The sequence below is a fragment of the Nyctereutes procyonoides genome, unplaced genomic scaffold, assembly GCF_905146905.1.
Source record: "Nyctereutes procyonoides isolate TBG_1078 unplaced genomic scaffold, NYPRO_anot_genome, whole genome shotgun sequence".
Taxonomy (NCBI): domain Eukaryota; kingdom Metazoa; phylum Chordata; class Mammalia; order Carnivora; family Canidae; genus Nyctereutes; species Nyctereutes procyonoides.
The window spans coordinates 50524182-50542004 of record NW_026575047.1 but is presented as its reverse complement, the minus strand read 5'-3'; the positions used below and the strand labels follow the sequence as shown (position 1 = coordinate 50542004).

Below are 17823 nucleotides of genomic sequence, written 5' to 3'. Positions count from 1 at the left end.
TTGCAGAAGGCATCAGATCTGGGAACATGAGTGGTGCCTATTTTTTAACAAGATGATACATATAACTATTATCACTTAGTCAACAGTAGTTATCGGCACCTTCTCTGTGCTAGTACTGTAATTTATTTAAACAAATCATTTCAGATAATTTGAACATTATACGTGTACCAAAGACATTATTGAGGGAAGAATGAGGAGGGCAGTGAAGGTGGCAGTTGCCCTGGGTTCCTCTATCCCTTACTTCTGAGCTAATAATTATTGACCGATTTTTATATCCCTGGGTTGAACAATTTACATATATTAACTCATTTAAGCCCTATAGCAACCTGAAGAGTTGGATACCTCTAATTCTGTTTTTTTTGCTTCTTTTGTTTTGTTTTGTTTTGTTTTGTTTACAAAGAGAAAAAAATGAGGCTAAAAGGATAGGTGTCTCAGCATTGATTGCAAAGTCAGGAGTTGTCAGAGTGGAAATTTGGCACCAAGCAGTACAGACCACACCATCTGTTCTACATTTCACATAGTTCACATCTTGGGCTCCTCAGTAAGATTTTATTTGAACCAGGGCTTCCTATGCTTAAAAACATTTGGGAACCAGTGGCATAGTGGGGAGAATGCCAAGATCAGGATAAGAAGGAGTCTTTGGATTATCACTGACAGAAAACAAACTAGCTCAGGTATAAATGGGTGTCTGTTTTGTGGTTTCCAAGGAAGGGCCAATAGGCAGATGATTAGCAGAGCAGGATGTAGCTGAGCTTCAGGAGAATGTTGCAAGGCTCTCTCTGTCCAGAACTCCTGCCTGCTTCTCTATGCACATCCTCTTCCTCCTCTGTCATGGTTGTGTCTCCCCTCAAGATGGAGATCATGGCTGCCAGCCTTCCAGAGTTTTACTTCCTATCCCTGTGCCATTTCTCAGTCCCAGCTTGAAAGTTCTCAGGGAAAGGTCTATAAGCCTGGCTTGAACCCAGTGCTCACTCTGGATCAGTCAGCTGAGGCCAGGGGCGGGGTAAGCTGTAAGAACATGGTGCCCTCAAGGCAGCTGGGTGGTCCAGGGTGGAGATAGTGCAGGAAACACAGCCTCATAGTCAGAAGACCTGAGACAGGGTCCGTGGAGCCCCTCCCTATTTTTGAAGCACGTGCAATGCGTACAGTGGGCGTGGAGTAGCTACCCCTTTGAGAGCATCCCAAGGAGAGTGAAGGAGTTACAGATTGTAAACCCCCAACTACAATAGCATGTGCTAAATTGTCCAGGTCCACCCTGGGATCTAGGGGAGGGAAGGGGCTTAGGGTAGGTGTCCACGGATAAGTAGTCCTGAAAAAGAGTGTAGCCTAACAGAGACAGGAATTCCCAGGTTGGAAATGGAGTGGAAGAAGAGGCTCAGGGGCAAGAGAGTGAAGCCTGTTAAAGAAGCACAAACTAGATGGTGCTGACCATGTTTCAGGAATCATCTGGGAAAGACATGGGGGCAGCTCCCTGCAGCCATGGTTGTAGGTTAAGGGGCTGAGACTTGATCCCTTAAGCAGGGGTCCCAAACAACGGCCACTTCACTGCCTGTGTTTATTTCATTATAGTTAAGGACATAAGCTGAGTTAAAAATGGTTTTTGCAGATAGTCCTAAAACCTGTCATCATTTTATAGGTGATCATAAATTGACTGGAGTAGAAGGAGCACTAATTGAACCCCCACTAAGTGAAATCTCACCTGCACCAAAAAAGAAACCCATTCTTCTCCTTAGTAAAATTAGATTACAAAAACAACCTACTCATAATTTCACTGATAAAACAAACTTGAGGACATTTGCTCTCTCTTGTTACATACGTGCCTACACCGTAAGCCTCAATTTTGTCTCTCAGCCTACAAAGCCCACAATATTTACCTTGTGGTGCTTTGCAGAAGAGGTTTCCTGAACATTGCTCTAAGCAGCTGGAAGCCAAGAAGGGAATTTTAAGCAGATAATATAGACCACGGATCTATATTTATACTTCAGATTTAAAAAAAAAAATCATAGTGAGGACAACATTGAGAATGGCTTGGAATGGGCCAGGAATTGAGACAAGAGGCTGCAGGTTTTTCATCTGTGAAATGGAGGTAACAGCAACACCCAGACTTTCTTCCCCCGACATTGTCCCGGGGACAGAATGAGGGGAGGAAGCGAGGCTGTCTTGGAAAGCAGCAGATCCAGTGGAGTCCAGGGTGCCAGGGTGCACCAGGAGGAGGAGAGGGCAGAGCTTTCCCAGCCGAGGCACTGCCTGCCCTTGGGAAGGAGTCTCCACTGTGATTCCTCTTCCGAGGGTTCAGCCTGGCCACTCAACTCCAGGTGGGGGAGGGACCCCAGGCATGGGGCAAGCTGGCAAATGTGACCAAATGCCCAAGAAACTTGGGCAGGGGCCACTCGAACCTTCACAAAGTCCCACCATCCCCAGTGGAGCTGGGCAGGTACCACTATCGACCCACAGGCTTGGGGCCAGGCTGGCTGCTGCCCAGGGCAGCCCATACATCATTCCCAATTCTTGCAGCCCTGCAAGTCAGATGTTAGTAGCTCTGTGTTTGTTTCTTTGTTTGTTTTTTAAAGATTTTATTTATTTATTCATGAGAGACACAGAGAGAGGCAGAGGCAGAAGCAGGCTTCCTGCAGGGAGGCTGATGCAGGACTCGATCCTTGGACCCCCAGGATCATGACCTGAGCCACCTAGGTGCCCCAAGTAGTCCTGTCTTACAGGCAAGGGGCCTGAAGCGCCTGGAAACAAGTAAGTTGTCTATGGGCAGGTTCCTTTTAAGCCCACATGCTTTCCTTATTACCAACTGTTCACCAAGTATAGGATCTTAAAGCCCTGCATCAGGGTGACCTTCTGAATCTGCATCCGGGGCAGGAGTCCAGGAGCCCAAGGATCTGCATTTTAGCTTTTGGGGGAAGGTTGAGATTACTGCTCTAGGCCCCATGCCCATCCACAGGGCTTAAAATCAGGTCAGCTTCAAGAAACTGTCAGGTTTCATCACTCCCAAAGTCTGCAGTGGAAGTTAGTGCAATTTTTTTCCCTTCAGTTTGGCCTCATTAACCATCAGTCCTGAACACAATGGCTTTGACATTTTAAAGCTATCTGGTTATTTGCCAGAATGTGGGAAGAAAAGGCTGAAACTTCTATGTCTGTTGGTCGTGTGCACTGTGGTCCACACAGTCCTCGCTGCCACTCCTCTGTGCTCATCTGAGGACAGGGCTGGCTACACCATGAATGCTAGGGCACACACACAAGACCTGAAACATGCCCTTGCATATCTGCTGCTGAGCCAGACTTTCTCCATTGCCATACTTAGCACTGGACTCTGTGGAACCAGCAACAGCTTTCTAAAGCTGCTGGCTTAGTGTTTCTCTGATTTTTTTTCACAACAGCTGAATCCCCCAAGTTTTTAATTTTGGAACAGAAACCCAGTGAATACTAGCTTTTCCAGACATGCCCTCCTGTGCTGAGTGGCCCGGGCATAGTCCTGTGGGCATGAAAAACAGGAAAGCATGAGAAACCAAGCAAACCGTGGGATTAAATTACTGAAAGGAAAACCGTATTATTGATCTGTTTTTCAAAGGCATCTGCCTGCAGGAGGCAATTGGAGAAATCTGTTGGCTTCAAATGGAAATTTCCACAGCAAAAGTTCCACATGCTTTTGCAACATAGAGACCTGGTTTGATTCTAGGATGGGCATCACTGCCAACATTTTCATCCAGGTGAAAGGCTGCAAAAAAAGCCTTCCTAAAGACTGTTTCCCAGGTCAGTAGCCTCTCAGGACTCATCCTGGGCCCAGTGACAAGATGAAGTTGGGGTGGAGCCCCCCCTTCATCTGGCCTCCCTCATAAATAACCATCATAATTAGGGGTCAATCCACTGCCTGACTGCTTCACAGCTGTGAACATATGCGAACATTAAACATTTCCATAAAAGAATAACATAATTTTATGTGACCTCTCTCCAAGAAATTCATAACGATGAGATAACGAATCGGTTGAAGAGAGGTGGAGGCAGATGGTTGTTGTTCATAGATTGTAGATGAGAAAGCCATCCCTGGACAGCTCTATTTTATTCATAATTCACACACTGCCATTCCATCACGAGACCACTTAGTTTTACTTTCCCTTTAGCCTGGGTAATGTTTTCCTGGTTGTCCTGGATACCAGGAAATCCAGAGCAAGTTTGGAGTCTCCATAGAGCCGCATATTAGCCCACACTGTTTTCAAGTGTGGTCTTATTTGTTCTTGATTCGGATTTTCCTAATGGTCATTGACTAACCCACCATGGGGCTGCAGCAGATTCCCTCAAATCCTTTTTGAAAGAGAGTAAAATCATGACAACATGAATTTCACATCAAAAAAATCCTGTTCTTGGATTGAAAAGCACCCCTAAAGATGTTCTAGGCACTCCTCCCTGTTTGTAGATCGGTTGATAGAGTCTAACAGTGGGAGCTGATGGTTATAGGTCCATTTTTGACCTTCCGTGGGGAAAACATGAGCCTCTCTTGCCTGCTACAGGCCAGATGGGAATGATATCACCAGCTGCCAGGAAAAGGCCCAATGAGGGCAGCCCACATGCAGCACCCTCCACCTTTGCTGTCCCTTAGAAAACACAGATGAGTGGTGTACACAGGCTGCCCCCACGCAAGGGGGGGGATGTTCGCTGGAACATCGGAAGCTCCTCAGCTGTCAGAACACTTACTATTGGCTCATTATGTTCTCAGAGCCTTCAAAGTTCCTAAACTGTGGTCAGAGTCTGGAGAGCGCAGAACTGTGGGTCCAGACAGACTGTCCCGGCCTGACGCAGGTGATTTGTCAGAGCCTCACCAGATGCAGGACACCCAGGAGTTCACGGGCAGATGGCCAGCAATGGAGGGAAAGGCAAAATTTCCTGCCTGAATTCAGTGTGACCTTCTGCGAGTGTTCACAGTGGTGGCCAGGAATGGCTGCTGTGAGTGCCCCAGCTCAGGAAGGACGCAGGAGATACGGCCAAGCTCCACATCAGGAAGGGAATGGGCCTCAAGAAGGCAGATCAGAGGGCTTTGCTTGAAGAGGGTCTGGATCTCTTGCTCTGTCTGGCTCCAAAATGGGCAAGTTCGACTTTTATGCAAAAAACTGGCTGCCTGGACTGATAATGTGCGGGCGCAGCAGGATTCCCCACAATAGCAAGTCCTGCTGATGCCTGTGTCCTCTAAATATTTGTGTTGCAGTTGTCCTGGAGAAAGATGATGGTAGCTTGCTCCAAGACAGTGGCCAGGGGATGGAGCAAAGTCGTGGGGGAGTCGAGGGATGTCGATAAGGATGTAGAAGCCACGGCACATGGCAGCTCAGAGGTGAGGAGTGAGGGAGACAAGGATGGCATGCACACTTCCAAGGCTGGCACTCAGCAGGCACTAGGGGAGAGCTTTGCAGACGGGGCCGCTCTCAGCAGCTGTGTGAGTGGCAGTCCCTGGGCCTCCCTTTCTTCCTCATCTGCCATGTCTCTGGTCCCACCTTATCTGTCTTCCTGTCTGGGAGGCTTCCCACCCACCCGTGCAGCAGGTGGGTCTTGGAATTAGTGGGTCTCCAGGTAAGGGAGCCGCAAGGGTGCATGTGTGCAAGTGAGCGTGCGTGTGAGAGGAAGGGAGGGAGAGAGGGAAAAAAAGAGAGAGACAGAGAGAGAAGGAGAATCAGAGTATGTTCCTTCAAACACTCTCCAGGCCTTCTACCTGGGACTTTCCCCCATCACCACCACCACCTTCACCTTCCCCTGACCTGGTGCTCTTCACATGGCTGGCCAACTCCCCATCCTGCAGGCCTCAACTCACATGTCACCCCACAAAGGCCTTCAGCCTGCCCCTCCCTCCCTGCTGTGTCACTGAGGTGGACACAGGGTGGCATCTTGCAGGGGCTCTGCACACATCTGCCGCAGGAGCAAGGGCAGATGGAGGAAGATGGGGGCCTGGTGAGGACAAGGGTTGGTTCCTGGATAGGGCTCCAGAAAGCCGAGCTTCCCTGTTTCTGTGTGGAAAATGTGTCCCTGTTTCTGTAGGAAAATGCCCCCTGATGAATTGTGTTTCGGTTTGTCCTTTCAGTCCTCCCAAGGTCATCATTTAAGTAAATCACTTCTGCCTGCCTGGTAAAGATTAGTAAATGAAAGTATATTTGTGTTTTTCTAAACACTGAAAACATTTCACACTTCCATGTATTTTGGTTTCTGACCTCTTCTCTTCTTCATACCAGTTCTGAGAATTGACATGAAAACAGAGACACAACTCATGAATTTCTGGGTGATTTCTCTGCCATGGGCGTACCGTTGCAGCAGATAATGTGTAAAGAAGAGTAGTGATTTCAGATCTTGAGAATTAGAGTATTTTTTTTAATTTACCTTTCTCTGGTTTTGTTTTTCATCTCATATAAGGACAAAATACATGTAATAGCAGGACAAGCTTGGCACAGACCCTTACCAGGCTGGAAGTTGATGGAGGAAGGGAGGGCTAAGGCACCCCAATCCCATCCTGCAGAGAGGCACTTGCCATGAAAATAAATGGCCTTGAGTTGGGACAGCAGATTGTCAGAGATTCCTGCCCAAACCAGAAGCTTCACTCCTTTGTGAGTTTGGGCATTTAGCTGTTGTGGCTTTCTAAAGCCAGAGTATACTGAGTCAGCTAACCTCCATGCTGTAGCTGGCCCCCCATCCCCCCAGCCCAGAGCCACCCCTCCAACCGCACTGGGAAGGGCATGAGGTCTGGGCCACAGAGGTAGCCCAGAGCTGGGAAGACACTACCTGATGGCTCTAATCCCAACTGTTTTGTCTCCCAGGCCCCTTAGAAACCTAGCTCTCCAAGCTCAGTCATGTCAAGGAGAATTTTTTAAAATTTCACCTCAGATGTTTAAAGTTGTGTCTTAACTAACTTGGCACCCAAAAATGACTAAGAGAAGCAGCACCTAGTGAACAACACTCTTGTAGCTACTGAACCTGCCTGGATTTGGAGGGTGAAGGTGTGTAACGCTGCGCCCACAGTGAAGCTCCCATCCACAGTGATGGATCCCTGGAGCCCTATTTCTTCATATGAACAGCTTGTCCACTTGTTCGTTTTTAGCATTTTATTTATTCATTTGAGAGAAAGAGCATGTATGCAAGAAAGGAGGCGGGGGACACACGAACAGGAAGGGCAGAGGGAGAGCAGCGAGCAGACTCCTCGTTGAGCAGGGAGCCGAACATGGGGCTCGATCCCAGGACCCCAAGATGATGACCTGAGCCAAAGGCAGATGCTTAACTGAGCCACCCAGGAGCTTCCTGCTTGTCCACTTGTTTAATCATTCATTCACCTAGCAACTATTGCACATATCTGGGTGCTAGGGGATAGCCAGGGCCCTGGCAAGCAGCACAAAAGGCAAGCAACAGAAACACAGCCTTTGCAGGGGCAGCTTGCAGGCTAGTGTAGAAGTGGGTGCCCCCTTCTGTCTTTCTACAGCTGGAGGAAAGCTGCTTATTTGGCATTTAAGGAATAATAGAAACCCAAATGACTTCTCCCAAGCCCTGCAGATAAAATCAAAGAGAATAACAGCAATGCCTTGACTCCCCAGAATTCATCTGGATTCTGGAAACTTCGGGGTGTCTTGTTCACTTAAGGAAAAATGAGAAACACCCTGTAGAGGCTGATTTCAAATAGGACTGCACAGGCCTTGGAAGAATCTGGAGAGTGCAAAACCAGTTTTGACTTACAGCATAGAATGTTCTACAACCAGGGCTTGGGAGTTCTCTACTTAGTTCAGAGAAGGGTTTACAATGCTGGCCTCCCAGGGGGTTCCATTAACACTTATCGACTTTGCCTCTGTCAATGTCTGTATTTTTAACAAAAGAAATCGAAATACCTATTTCACGCAGAAGTGCTTAAGCGAATTTAGCTAAGAGGAGCAGAACATTGAAAAACTCAATTTATGTTTCTCCGATACATACGCAGCTCTGTAAACATTTTCTAGTAAGGGTCAGTAAGGGGTTATTTCACTCTTTTCAAAAGGTGGCTGTTGAAGACTATTCCAACTAACGGGTAAATGATTCTTTCCTGATGTGCCCCGTATGGCATCCCTGGGTGCTGCATCATAAAGGAGGTTAGGCAGGGGCTGAGGACCCGTTTCCCTCTTAGTTGGCTTTCTTTTACAACTCTTCTCGCTTCAGCTACAATTTGGGGCAAATCTCAATGAGGATAAGTAGCCTTTAAAAAAATCTATTAATGCCAGGAAGAGAAGAGTCTTGACTGCCAAGGTCTAGGGAGTAGGGATGGGGATGGGCAGGGCTCACCTCTTTTGGGCTTGAGTTTTGATTATGGCCCTCTCTCCTACCTCCATCTCTCTACAAACATTTTCTCCGGGGAAAAGGATCGGCACACAGGGTCTGGGATGAAGGTAGTTAGTAAAACTAGTGAGAATTTGTAGAGGCACTGTCAATCGCCATGTCCGTGTTCCCAGGAATCCATGAATATTTAGCTGCCAGTATATCTTTCCTGAGAGAATGAGGGGCCAGGGAGAAGCTTCAGTAACCAAAGGGGTAGGATGGAAATTCCTCCTGAGTTTTGGATTTAGGAGGCCATCTGTTAAGGCAGGGTAACCTGAGACCTCAAAACATCTCAAATAATTGTTAAAATGTCAGTAAAATTCTAGTGTCACAATGAATGAATTAGCACAAAGGCATGTTGGCATGAGCTCATCTCAAAACGAGCTGCATCGGAGGTGCTCATAAATATGTACACAGAGGAGTCAGGTGCGTTTAAAATTAGACCTGATCTTTTATACTGAGTTAAGGTCTTTCTGGCCATGCAGGAGAAAATGAAGTCTTGTTAGCCCTGGACAGAGGCCTCTCACTGCCAGGCATGGGTGAGGGGAAAGCCTGCTGGCTTCCTGCTTGCAGTTCCTTCCTAAGCAACTCCTCTCCCGGGCCCTGTGCCCTGCGGGGAGACACCCCCAAGCTGCCATCAGCTGGGAGACATGCAGGAGAGGAGGGTTGAAAGAGTTTACGTTAAGTGTCGTGGGTATCAGAAACCCGTCCCCAAAAGCAATAGAGAACTCTCTCAGGGTCCTGCATTTCCCAAGTTCACAGCAGTTTATCTGTGGATTAAAGCAGTTCTGGCTCAAACCCATGGAATGAGCAGCACGTTGCCCAGGCCAGGCCTGGCCAGGGCCCCAGTGCAGATTCAGAAAGGCTGGGACTTGTTGGATGGAGGGGCTGGGGTTTTGGAGATATTGGATTATAAGCTAAATGGAATAAGAGAACAAGTGCACTACTTCCTGGTGTTATATATAATTCAGCAGAGTGAAGATCTGTTCTTTTAAAAAAGAACCGTGTCACATCTCCATCTAATAATGCTTCTTTCCTCCAGAAGACAGCCACATTCTCAGATTCCAGAACCACATTCTCAAGTCCTCAGACTGAACTAAACATTCAGAAGGTTTTGATATTTTCCATATCTTAGACAAAGGATTTTGGCTGCCTGCATTTTAATTCTCTCAAAGACCTAAAAATGTTGGCAGATTAGAACAAATAAACAGTCTTCAGTACAAAGTCCCCAAACCCTCACACTTTTTTTGACTCAAGCTGTTACCATGTAGAAAAACCAATTCAATATTTTAAAAATATAAAGTATTTCAGATATGCAGAAAAGTAGGAAGAATGTAACACTTTTGAGCTCATTATTCAATATAAGCATTTCCTACCCTACCTCCAGATGACTACTATCCTAAATTTGATATCATTCTCAAGCTGTCTTAATTATCTTACAATGGCTTTGTTTTTACATGCTTCTTAAACCTCGTGTAAATTATATATAAAATATATATTATAACAATATGTAATATTTAATAATATAAAATGCAGCCATCTGCAATTTGCTTTTTTTTCCTCTCTAGAATCACGAGATTCGTCTATGTGGCTACATATACGCACATCAAAAATCTGTATGATACTGTACATATACAATACACATTTATCACAATTTACCTATCCATTACTGAATAGTGACAAATTGTTTTAAGAAGGGGTTGTACCGGGATCCCTGGGTGGCGCAGCGGTTTAGCGCCTGCCTTTGGCCCAGGGCGCGATCCTGGAGACCCGGGATCGAATCCCATGTTAGGCTCCCGGTGCATGGAGCCTGCCTCTCCCTCTGCCCGTGTCTCTGCCTCTCTCTCTCTCTCTCTCTCTATCATAAATAAATAAAATTTTTTTTAAAAAAGTGGTTGTACCAATTTCAATACCCACTATCAATATGTAAGAGTTCTTTTCTTTTTTAAAAGATTTTATTTATTTATTCATGAGAGACACAGAGGGAGAGAGAGAGACAGAGACACAGGCAGAGGGAGAAGCAGGCTCCATGCAGGGAGCCCAACGTGGGACTCGATCCCGGGTATCCAGGATCACACCCTGGGCTGAAGGTGGCGCTAAACCACTGAGCCACCTGGACTGCCCAGTATGTAAGAGTTCTTGCTCAATACCTTTGACAAAGCTTGGTATTATTATCAGACTATTTTTGCAATTTAATAGGCGAAGGAACAACCTCATTGAAGTTTCAGTTTGCATTTCTGATTACTAGTGGGCTTAGGTGTGTTTATTAGCCACTTAATTTTCAACTTCCTTGAATAATTTGTTTATATTATTTGATTATTTTCTATTGGTGGGTTGTTATTCTCATTATCTTATACGCGTTCTCTATGCATTGTTAATACTAACCCTTTCTCAGTATTGTGCGAATATTTTCCCTCATTGTACTTTGTACTTTCCCTCTTTGTACTTTGCTTAAGATGAATTTTGGTACGTAGATGTTTTGAATTTTAATACAGTTAAATTTTATCAGTCTTTTACTTTTGGTTTGTCTGGATATTGTCTAAGAAATACTTCCCTCCCTCAAGATGAAAAAGATAGACCTCCAATATTTTCATCTAAAAGTTCCATTTATTGGGATCCCTGGGTGGCGCAGCGGTTTGGCGCCTGCCTTTGGCCCAGGGCGCGATCTGGAGACTCCGGATCGAATCCCACATCGGGCTCCCGGTGCATGGAGCCTGCTTCTCCCTCTGCCTGTGTCTCTGCCTCTCTCTCTCTCTCTCTCTCTCTCTCTCTCTCTCTCTGTGTGTGTGACTATCATAAAATAAATAAAAATTAAAAAAAAAATTTAAAAAAAAAAAATAAAAGTTCCATTTATTGACTAGTTCAGCTCCTCCCCCTAGACCTTTCAAGGCACTCCTGCCATCTGTCAAGTGTTCGACTCTCTGCCATGTTCTATTGGTCTATTGTCGGTCTCTGGATGAAAACCATTCTTGGGTTTGGCCATTTGGGGGCACAACTTTCTTTATCCTTTCCTTGAGTTTGCCCTAGCCTGGTACAAGCAACCAAATGGCAGCTCCATAAGCAGAAGGGAGAAATCAAGGCAAAGCTAGCCCTGGATATACATAAGCTGAATATTTAACTCCTAAATCAATTAATTCCTAAGAAATTACTGTATAGTAATGAATATAGAAAACCCATATAAGATAAAGCATTTTTAACAAAAGAAAAAAACAAAACCATTAAAACACTTTTCTGAGCTATAATAAGATTCATTTAAAAATGGAAAGTAGAGATCTCCAGTCAATACCAATGTTCTTGCCTTTATTTTCTAAAAATACCACTTTAAACACAGTTTGCATACAGCTAGTCATAGGGAGTTGTTTCCTGGATCCCTCAGAGCGTCCAAACTGAAGGTCAGACTGTCCGTGAGAAACCCTGAGAATGCACCAGTCCCGTCAAGCATGGGTCTGTGAATGAAGTATTCTTTATTGAGAATGATACTTGATGAAATGCTCGCAGAGACATTTTGACAATCTCATGATCACTACCTGGTGTTCTGCAGTGTCTTCAGATTCAGACTCTCTTATACGGACCACAGGACAAGAGGACTCTGGCCACCCAGCAGACCATGGACGTCCTGGCCAAGTGAGTTGGCTTCCCCTCCCACCGTTTCCTTTGCCATTCAGATCTCAAAGGAAGCTGGTTCTGTGAGACTGTGTGGAACTTTCTGTGGAAAGTTTTACTAAGTGACTTCCCTGTAACTCATGAACTACGCAGGACCAGTGGTTTCTTTGAAAACCCAGCCGCGAAATATCTCCCTTGCCCCGATGCTAGGGAGCGATTAGCTTCCCCCCTGGGATCCTCCCCCCGGCGACCGGCACCTGCAGGTCATCTCCCCTGCTGGAAGGCCCCGGCGCGGCGCAGTGCTTTAGCGGGCCCGCCTGTGGCTTCCCTTCCTCCCGGGGTGCCCGGCCGGAGGCGGGGTGCCTGAGAGCCCCCTGACTTCACCTTGAAGGCCGCCGCAGGTCTTTCTCAGCCAGTAGGCTCACTCTGCTGTGGAGACGCCGCCCCTCGCCGAGCCTGCGGCCCGGCCCGGAGCCCTGCGCTGGCCGCCAGGGAGGATCCCGGGAGGCCCGAAGGCGAGGGGACAGCCAGCAGGGGGCGCTGCCTCAGAGCCGCCCGCCCGCCCGCGCCCGCCCGCGCCCGCCCGCGCCCGCCAAGCTTCTTCGGCTGATGCGGCTCCGTGAGAGCGCGCCCAAGGAATTGGCATTTTCTGTTCCTGTGCCAGGGTTCTGTCCTCACTGGAGTAGCTCAGCCACTGCTGGCTTCCCTTCACAGCGGCAAGAGCTGGAGGGTACCCGTGTGCAGGTCCGAGGGGCAGCACGCTCACCCCCCTCCTCCTTTGCAGGGCCCCGGAGGTGGCCGTGAAACCCAGGCAGACCCCCAGAGCCGAAGCGGCGTTCTGCAGCAGCGTGGCCCAGCACGGTGCGCCGGGGAAGGCCAGGCCCAGCGCAGCGGACTGAGGCCCCCACCCCAGAGAAGGCTTCAGTCGTGCCTGGGAGCCGACGGCTAGGGTGCCGCGTAAACCTCTCCCACAGGGCGATGGGATTCAATACTGTCCAGGCTGTTTGCTGCGGCAGGCAACGGAGCTACGCTGCGAACTCCCTGTGGGCCACACTGGGACCTCGGATACCCTTCGGGCCATCTGGTGCTTCTATAAAGCCTTTTTTCTTTTTTACCGCCCAAGTGAATTTTTCTTGCCAACAAAAATTTTTACCCATCAGTACTACCGGGGGCTAAAAAAGGCTTCTCTTCAGAAGTTTGAAACTTGCTGTGTGGGAATACCATGTACGGTATCTATACATACAGAGCCTCTTGTGTAGACCTGGAGTCAGATTAGAAACAATACAGTTCTGACAGGGAAAAGCCCCTTTTATAAGAAGATAATAGGGATTGAGGATAAAATGATAATAAGAAGAATCTTGGAAGTACTGGGGTTGTTACGTGTTTTTAAAAGGAGCCTGCCTCAGAGTTCCTCGGAGCCCAGAGAGGAGCATGAGGAAGCTTTCCTTTACTCATGCAAAAGGCCTTGACCGAAAGTGGCTGAGCACCCAGTGTGCACCAGGCAAGTGGTGAGAGCTGGGGACACAAGAGTAACCAAGACATGCTGTCCCCATCCCCTCAGAGCTTGCCACCCAACATGGACACTACCTACTGCACATAAGGGTGAAATGAGTCGGTAACGGAGGGAAAGAGCCCAGTTCAGCGAGGCAGGGAGGGAATGGTGGTAAACGGGCTAGAGGGCAGGGGAGGCAGTGAAAAGAGACGAGGCAGCCAGCCTGGAGAGGCTGCAGGGGAGGGCTGCTGACTTGTGGCCTCCACTCCAGGCAGGAGAAACATGGCTGCCCTCTGGAGCTTCCTTTTTGAGCTGGTATGGCTCAGCTGGGCTCAGCATGTGAGGGAGGGGTGGGTGGAGCAGGACGAGCGCTTGTGTCCACAGTGGCCTTCCGTCTCCAGGGAGGTCATTGCCGCTAGAGAATGGAAAAGCAGAGTGGGAAGTTTTGAGCACCTTTCTTCATGCAGTCAACCATGAGAGCCGGTACTGGAAAGAGGTGTAGAGTACACACAGTGCGCAGTGCTGTTCCTTCTCCTTCCCACCGTCATCCCATGGACCATGATCCAGCAAGGCTGCAAGCTGGTGCTATGATGGCGACAGGATGCAGCACACAGGCCCCCTTCTACTCCAGTACCCAATGGGAAACCCAGAGCCACTCTGGTTCCATTTGTGCAGGATCCCACCTCAAGAATGAAGGGTGTTAATAAACCAAAAAGGCCTGTGACAGGGTGGAGAGAGAGGCAGGGTCCCTTGTCCCCTTTGGAAGTTGTGACAACTGGCCACACAAGCCATTCCCACTCCTTCCCACTTATCCCAGATAGGCCTGTGGGATGAAGGCAGGAGACATGGTCACTACTCACCAAGTGTCCCATCTGATTGAAGACATGGGTTTCAATGTGGATGGTGGAGTAAGCATTTTATTATTTTTTTAATGTGTGCCTCCAAAATTCATGACGAAGCCCTAATCCTCAGTGTGAAAGTATTAGGAGGTGGGGCCTCTGGTAGGTGATGGGATACATGGGAGTAGAGTTCCATGAATGGAAGTAGTGCCCTGATCAGAAGAGACACGAGACAGATGACTGCGTTCTCCACCGCGTGAAGATATGGCAAGATGGCTATCTGCGAACCAGACAGCTCCAACCGGGCACTGAGGCCCCCAGCACCTTGATCTTCCACTTCCGGCCTCCAGAACGCAGAGGGAGAGAGGTGTCCACTGTGTGAGCCTCCCACTCTGTGAGTCTGTGCTGTGCTGTTGCATCAGCCTGAGCAGACAGTCCATGCTGGGCTTTTTTGGAAAAAAGTGGATTCTGATGTGACTTCCTCTATACCTCTTGGAGGATAAGATGTTGCAATTGCAGAAACTAAAACATATTTTTAAAAAACTTAGCCCAGGCTGAGTGAAATAAGTCAATTGGAGAAGGACAAACCTTATATGGTCTCATTCATTTGGGGAATATAAAAAATAGTGAAAGGGAATAAAGGGGAAAGGAGAAAAAATGAGTGGGAAATATCAGAAAGGGAGACAGAACATGAAAGACTCCTAACTCTGCGAAACGAACTAGGGGTGGTGGAAGGGGAGGTGGGCAGGGGGTGGGGGTGACTGGGTGGCGGGCACTGAAGTGGGCACTTGACGGGATGAGCACTGGGTGTTACTCTGTATGTTGACAAATTGAACACCAATAAAAAATAAATTTATTAAAAAAGAAAAAAAAAAGCCCAGGAAAGAATGGATTTCGGCACGTCCTGCCCCAGTGTCTCCCATCTATTAAATGTGTTAACTTCAGCAAGAGAAGCAGACTATAGATCCTCATGGTCTTTGTGGTAAAAAGCTATGCACTGGTCAGGGTATCTAATAACTGTGCCTAAGTCTCAAAACAACTACAAGTCTTTCAAGCGCCTAAGAAATGGCCACGATTAACCAACTCCTTCAATTTGCACCTATGCGACCCAACCATTTTGGTGTGCCCAGGACTGTCCTGGGTCTAGCACTGAAAGTCCTATGTCCCGGGAGACACCTCCATCCCAGGCAATGGGATGGCTGGTCACCCTGCGGGCACGAGCCTTCCAGGCTGTGATGACCACATTCTTACCACAAACTGTCCAGTCTACATTTGAACACAAGCAGCTGAGTTTTGCTCTGTCTGCCATGCTTTCTGGTTCTGTGTTAACATCAAGTTCTGATTCGGGTAGGGAACTGGAACTTCTCATGCATGTTCTCCCCCCAGTGATTCTCTGCCACCATTAAAAAAAAAAAAATTTTTTTTAAACAATGCTGTAAACACAGGTTTTAATTAGAGTTTAAATAGAAACTACAAAAACACCTACAGGAAAACATTCTCTCTAGGAACAATTTGGAGGGTTTTTTTCCTTAGATTTTTATTTTTATACATTCTTGTGACATTTCCCTCTGTAGGGAACAGGAGCTTAGATCAGCTTCTTAGATGATTCCATCCTAAATATACATTTGAAACAATACTGAAACCACCAGTGGGAGGGTGAAAAACGTTCTATTAATACTGTTTTGTCTCCACAATGGTAAATACTGGTTCTGTCCACCCCACCCCACCCCACCCCACCGCAAGTTGATTTCTAGTGTCTCCAGAGTGACTGGTTTTAAAGGACTCGGAGCTGTAGGGTGACCAGCACTGGGTGGAGGACATGCCCTGCTCCTAGGTGATCCAGAGACCAAGTAACCAAACACAGCTCAGGAGTCCACCTTGGTGAATACCCTTGGCAGGCTACTTCTTGAAGATTCGTGATCTAACATGGAAATATGAATTAAGACCTAAGATAGATTTATTTTTCCAAATAGAGGTGGGTCATGATATTAATAACCTCTCCACATCAACACTCATTTACCAGATCACAAGGCAGGAGAGGGACATTAAACTAAGGCCACTCGGACTCACTCACATCATAGACTCCCCCATCATCAGTCTGTCTTACCGTCAGAATGGCAAGCTGTCACCCTGACCAATAAATCACTTACACAAATACCATCACCCATTATGGCTAACATAAAATCAGCCCATCCTTGACTGTATTACAAATGAAAAGTCTTTGCTTGCAAAGCTGTCACCTCTGTACCAGTTTGTGACAATCGCTAGTTCATCTGGCAGATGACAAAGGTTTATTAAACTTGCAAGTCAACTTTCTCTATACTCTGATTCACAGTGTTTATTAGATCATCCTGAAAGCTTTGCTGCATTTCTCCTCCGCTTAGTTAAGAAAATGCGCGCTCCTAAACTATCTGCTGTAGCCATTTCTGGGGGCTGAGGAGACAGGGAGGTCTCGAGAGGATCCGAGAGCCACTGTGTGACCGCCTCCCACCCAGGGGGAAGACCCTTGTGCCATAACCACCACCCCATCACCATACCCCACCTGAGGCTGATGTCACCTCAAATCCTTATTCCTCAGCTCACTACCGGCAGTTCTAGGATTGATTCTGTGCTAGAAGTACAGTTTCAACATGTGCAAGAAACTAGCTTGGATTACAATAATACTGTGCTAATACTAGAGATAATACTTTTGTGTGAGACTATCCCTTTAAAGATGGAAGCCTTAAAAGCAATGCCCTATGTAAAATGAAACAAACCCAGTAAAGCACCCTTTACTCTAATATCGTGAACTCGATGGTACGTATTTGCAGGTCAGCATCCTGTGGCCTGTGAAGGTAGGGCCCTTGCCTTCCACTAGGGCCCTTGCCTTCCGCTAGGGCCCTTCCTGGGTGCTTCAAGTGCTGGGCAGCAGTAGGGGCACCCAGCTTCCCCCAAAACATCATCTTCTATTCTATATTAGTATTCACTTGCCTGAACAAAGCACCCCAACTATAATGATTTCTGTTGAAAAGGCAAAAACTTCCTTGAGGTTGGCAGTGGTTTTTCATCACTAAGTCTTTGAGCTCAGGAAGACCTTGGCCCCTTTCAAGGTGGGTTGAAAGGGCCTCTTTGGGAGGCGCCGTCCACCCTGCACCCGACCATCTGGCAATCCAAGTTCTCCTCTGAGCATCAACGATCTCTTTATGGTCTTCGGGGTCTGCCTTCCACCAGGAAAACTAAATGTTTAGGTGCTAAGGGCTAGAATGCTGAGAAGCTCAAGAATATTCTGATAGGAGCTGGAGACTCCAGAACTTTGGGTGTAACAAAAAAGAACTATTTAGACTGTGTGCTACTTAACCACCTAATGCTGCAAAAAAAAGTACTCTAAGCTACTCCCAAGAGTCATTTCCCCTACACACAGGGCACAGTGCAGGGTCCTAGGGACCTGTGCAAACATAGCAAATGTGTGGACTTGAAATACCACAACAGGCTGAGGCCGTCCTCTGCATAAATAAAACACTATATATTTTTTTAAAGCTCTACGCATAGAAAGCAATTCATTTGGGTCTTAAAGTGAATTTAACTTTCTCCTAAAGA

The 17823-nt window shown here is 47.2% G+C and overlaps 1 protein-coding gene across 3 annotated transcripts in view; it reads left to right on the top strand.

Annotated features, from left to right (window-relative positions):
* The window catches only part of TTC23 (tetratricopeptide repeat domain 23), a 93340-nt gene extending 78369 nt beyond the window's left edge, over nucleotides 1–14971 (top strand). The window contains exons 10-12 of one of the 3 annotated variants that reach the window (XM_055326318.1): nucleotides 5207–5329; nucleotides 11855–11937; nucleotides 12701–14971. In XM_055326318.1, the coding sequence (XP_055182293.1) occupies nucleotides 5207–5329; nucleotides 11855–11937; nucleotides 12701–12815 (321 nt within the window). In that variant the 3' untranslated portion in view covers nucleotides 12816–14971. The remainder of the gene's footprint in view (nucleotides 1–5206; nucleotides 5330–11854; nucleotides 11938–12700) is intronic. The other 2 variants (XM_055326321.1, XM_055326320.1) reach the window with 2 other exon arrangements.
* Nucleotides 14972–17823: the final 2852 nt, after the last annotated feature.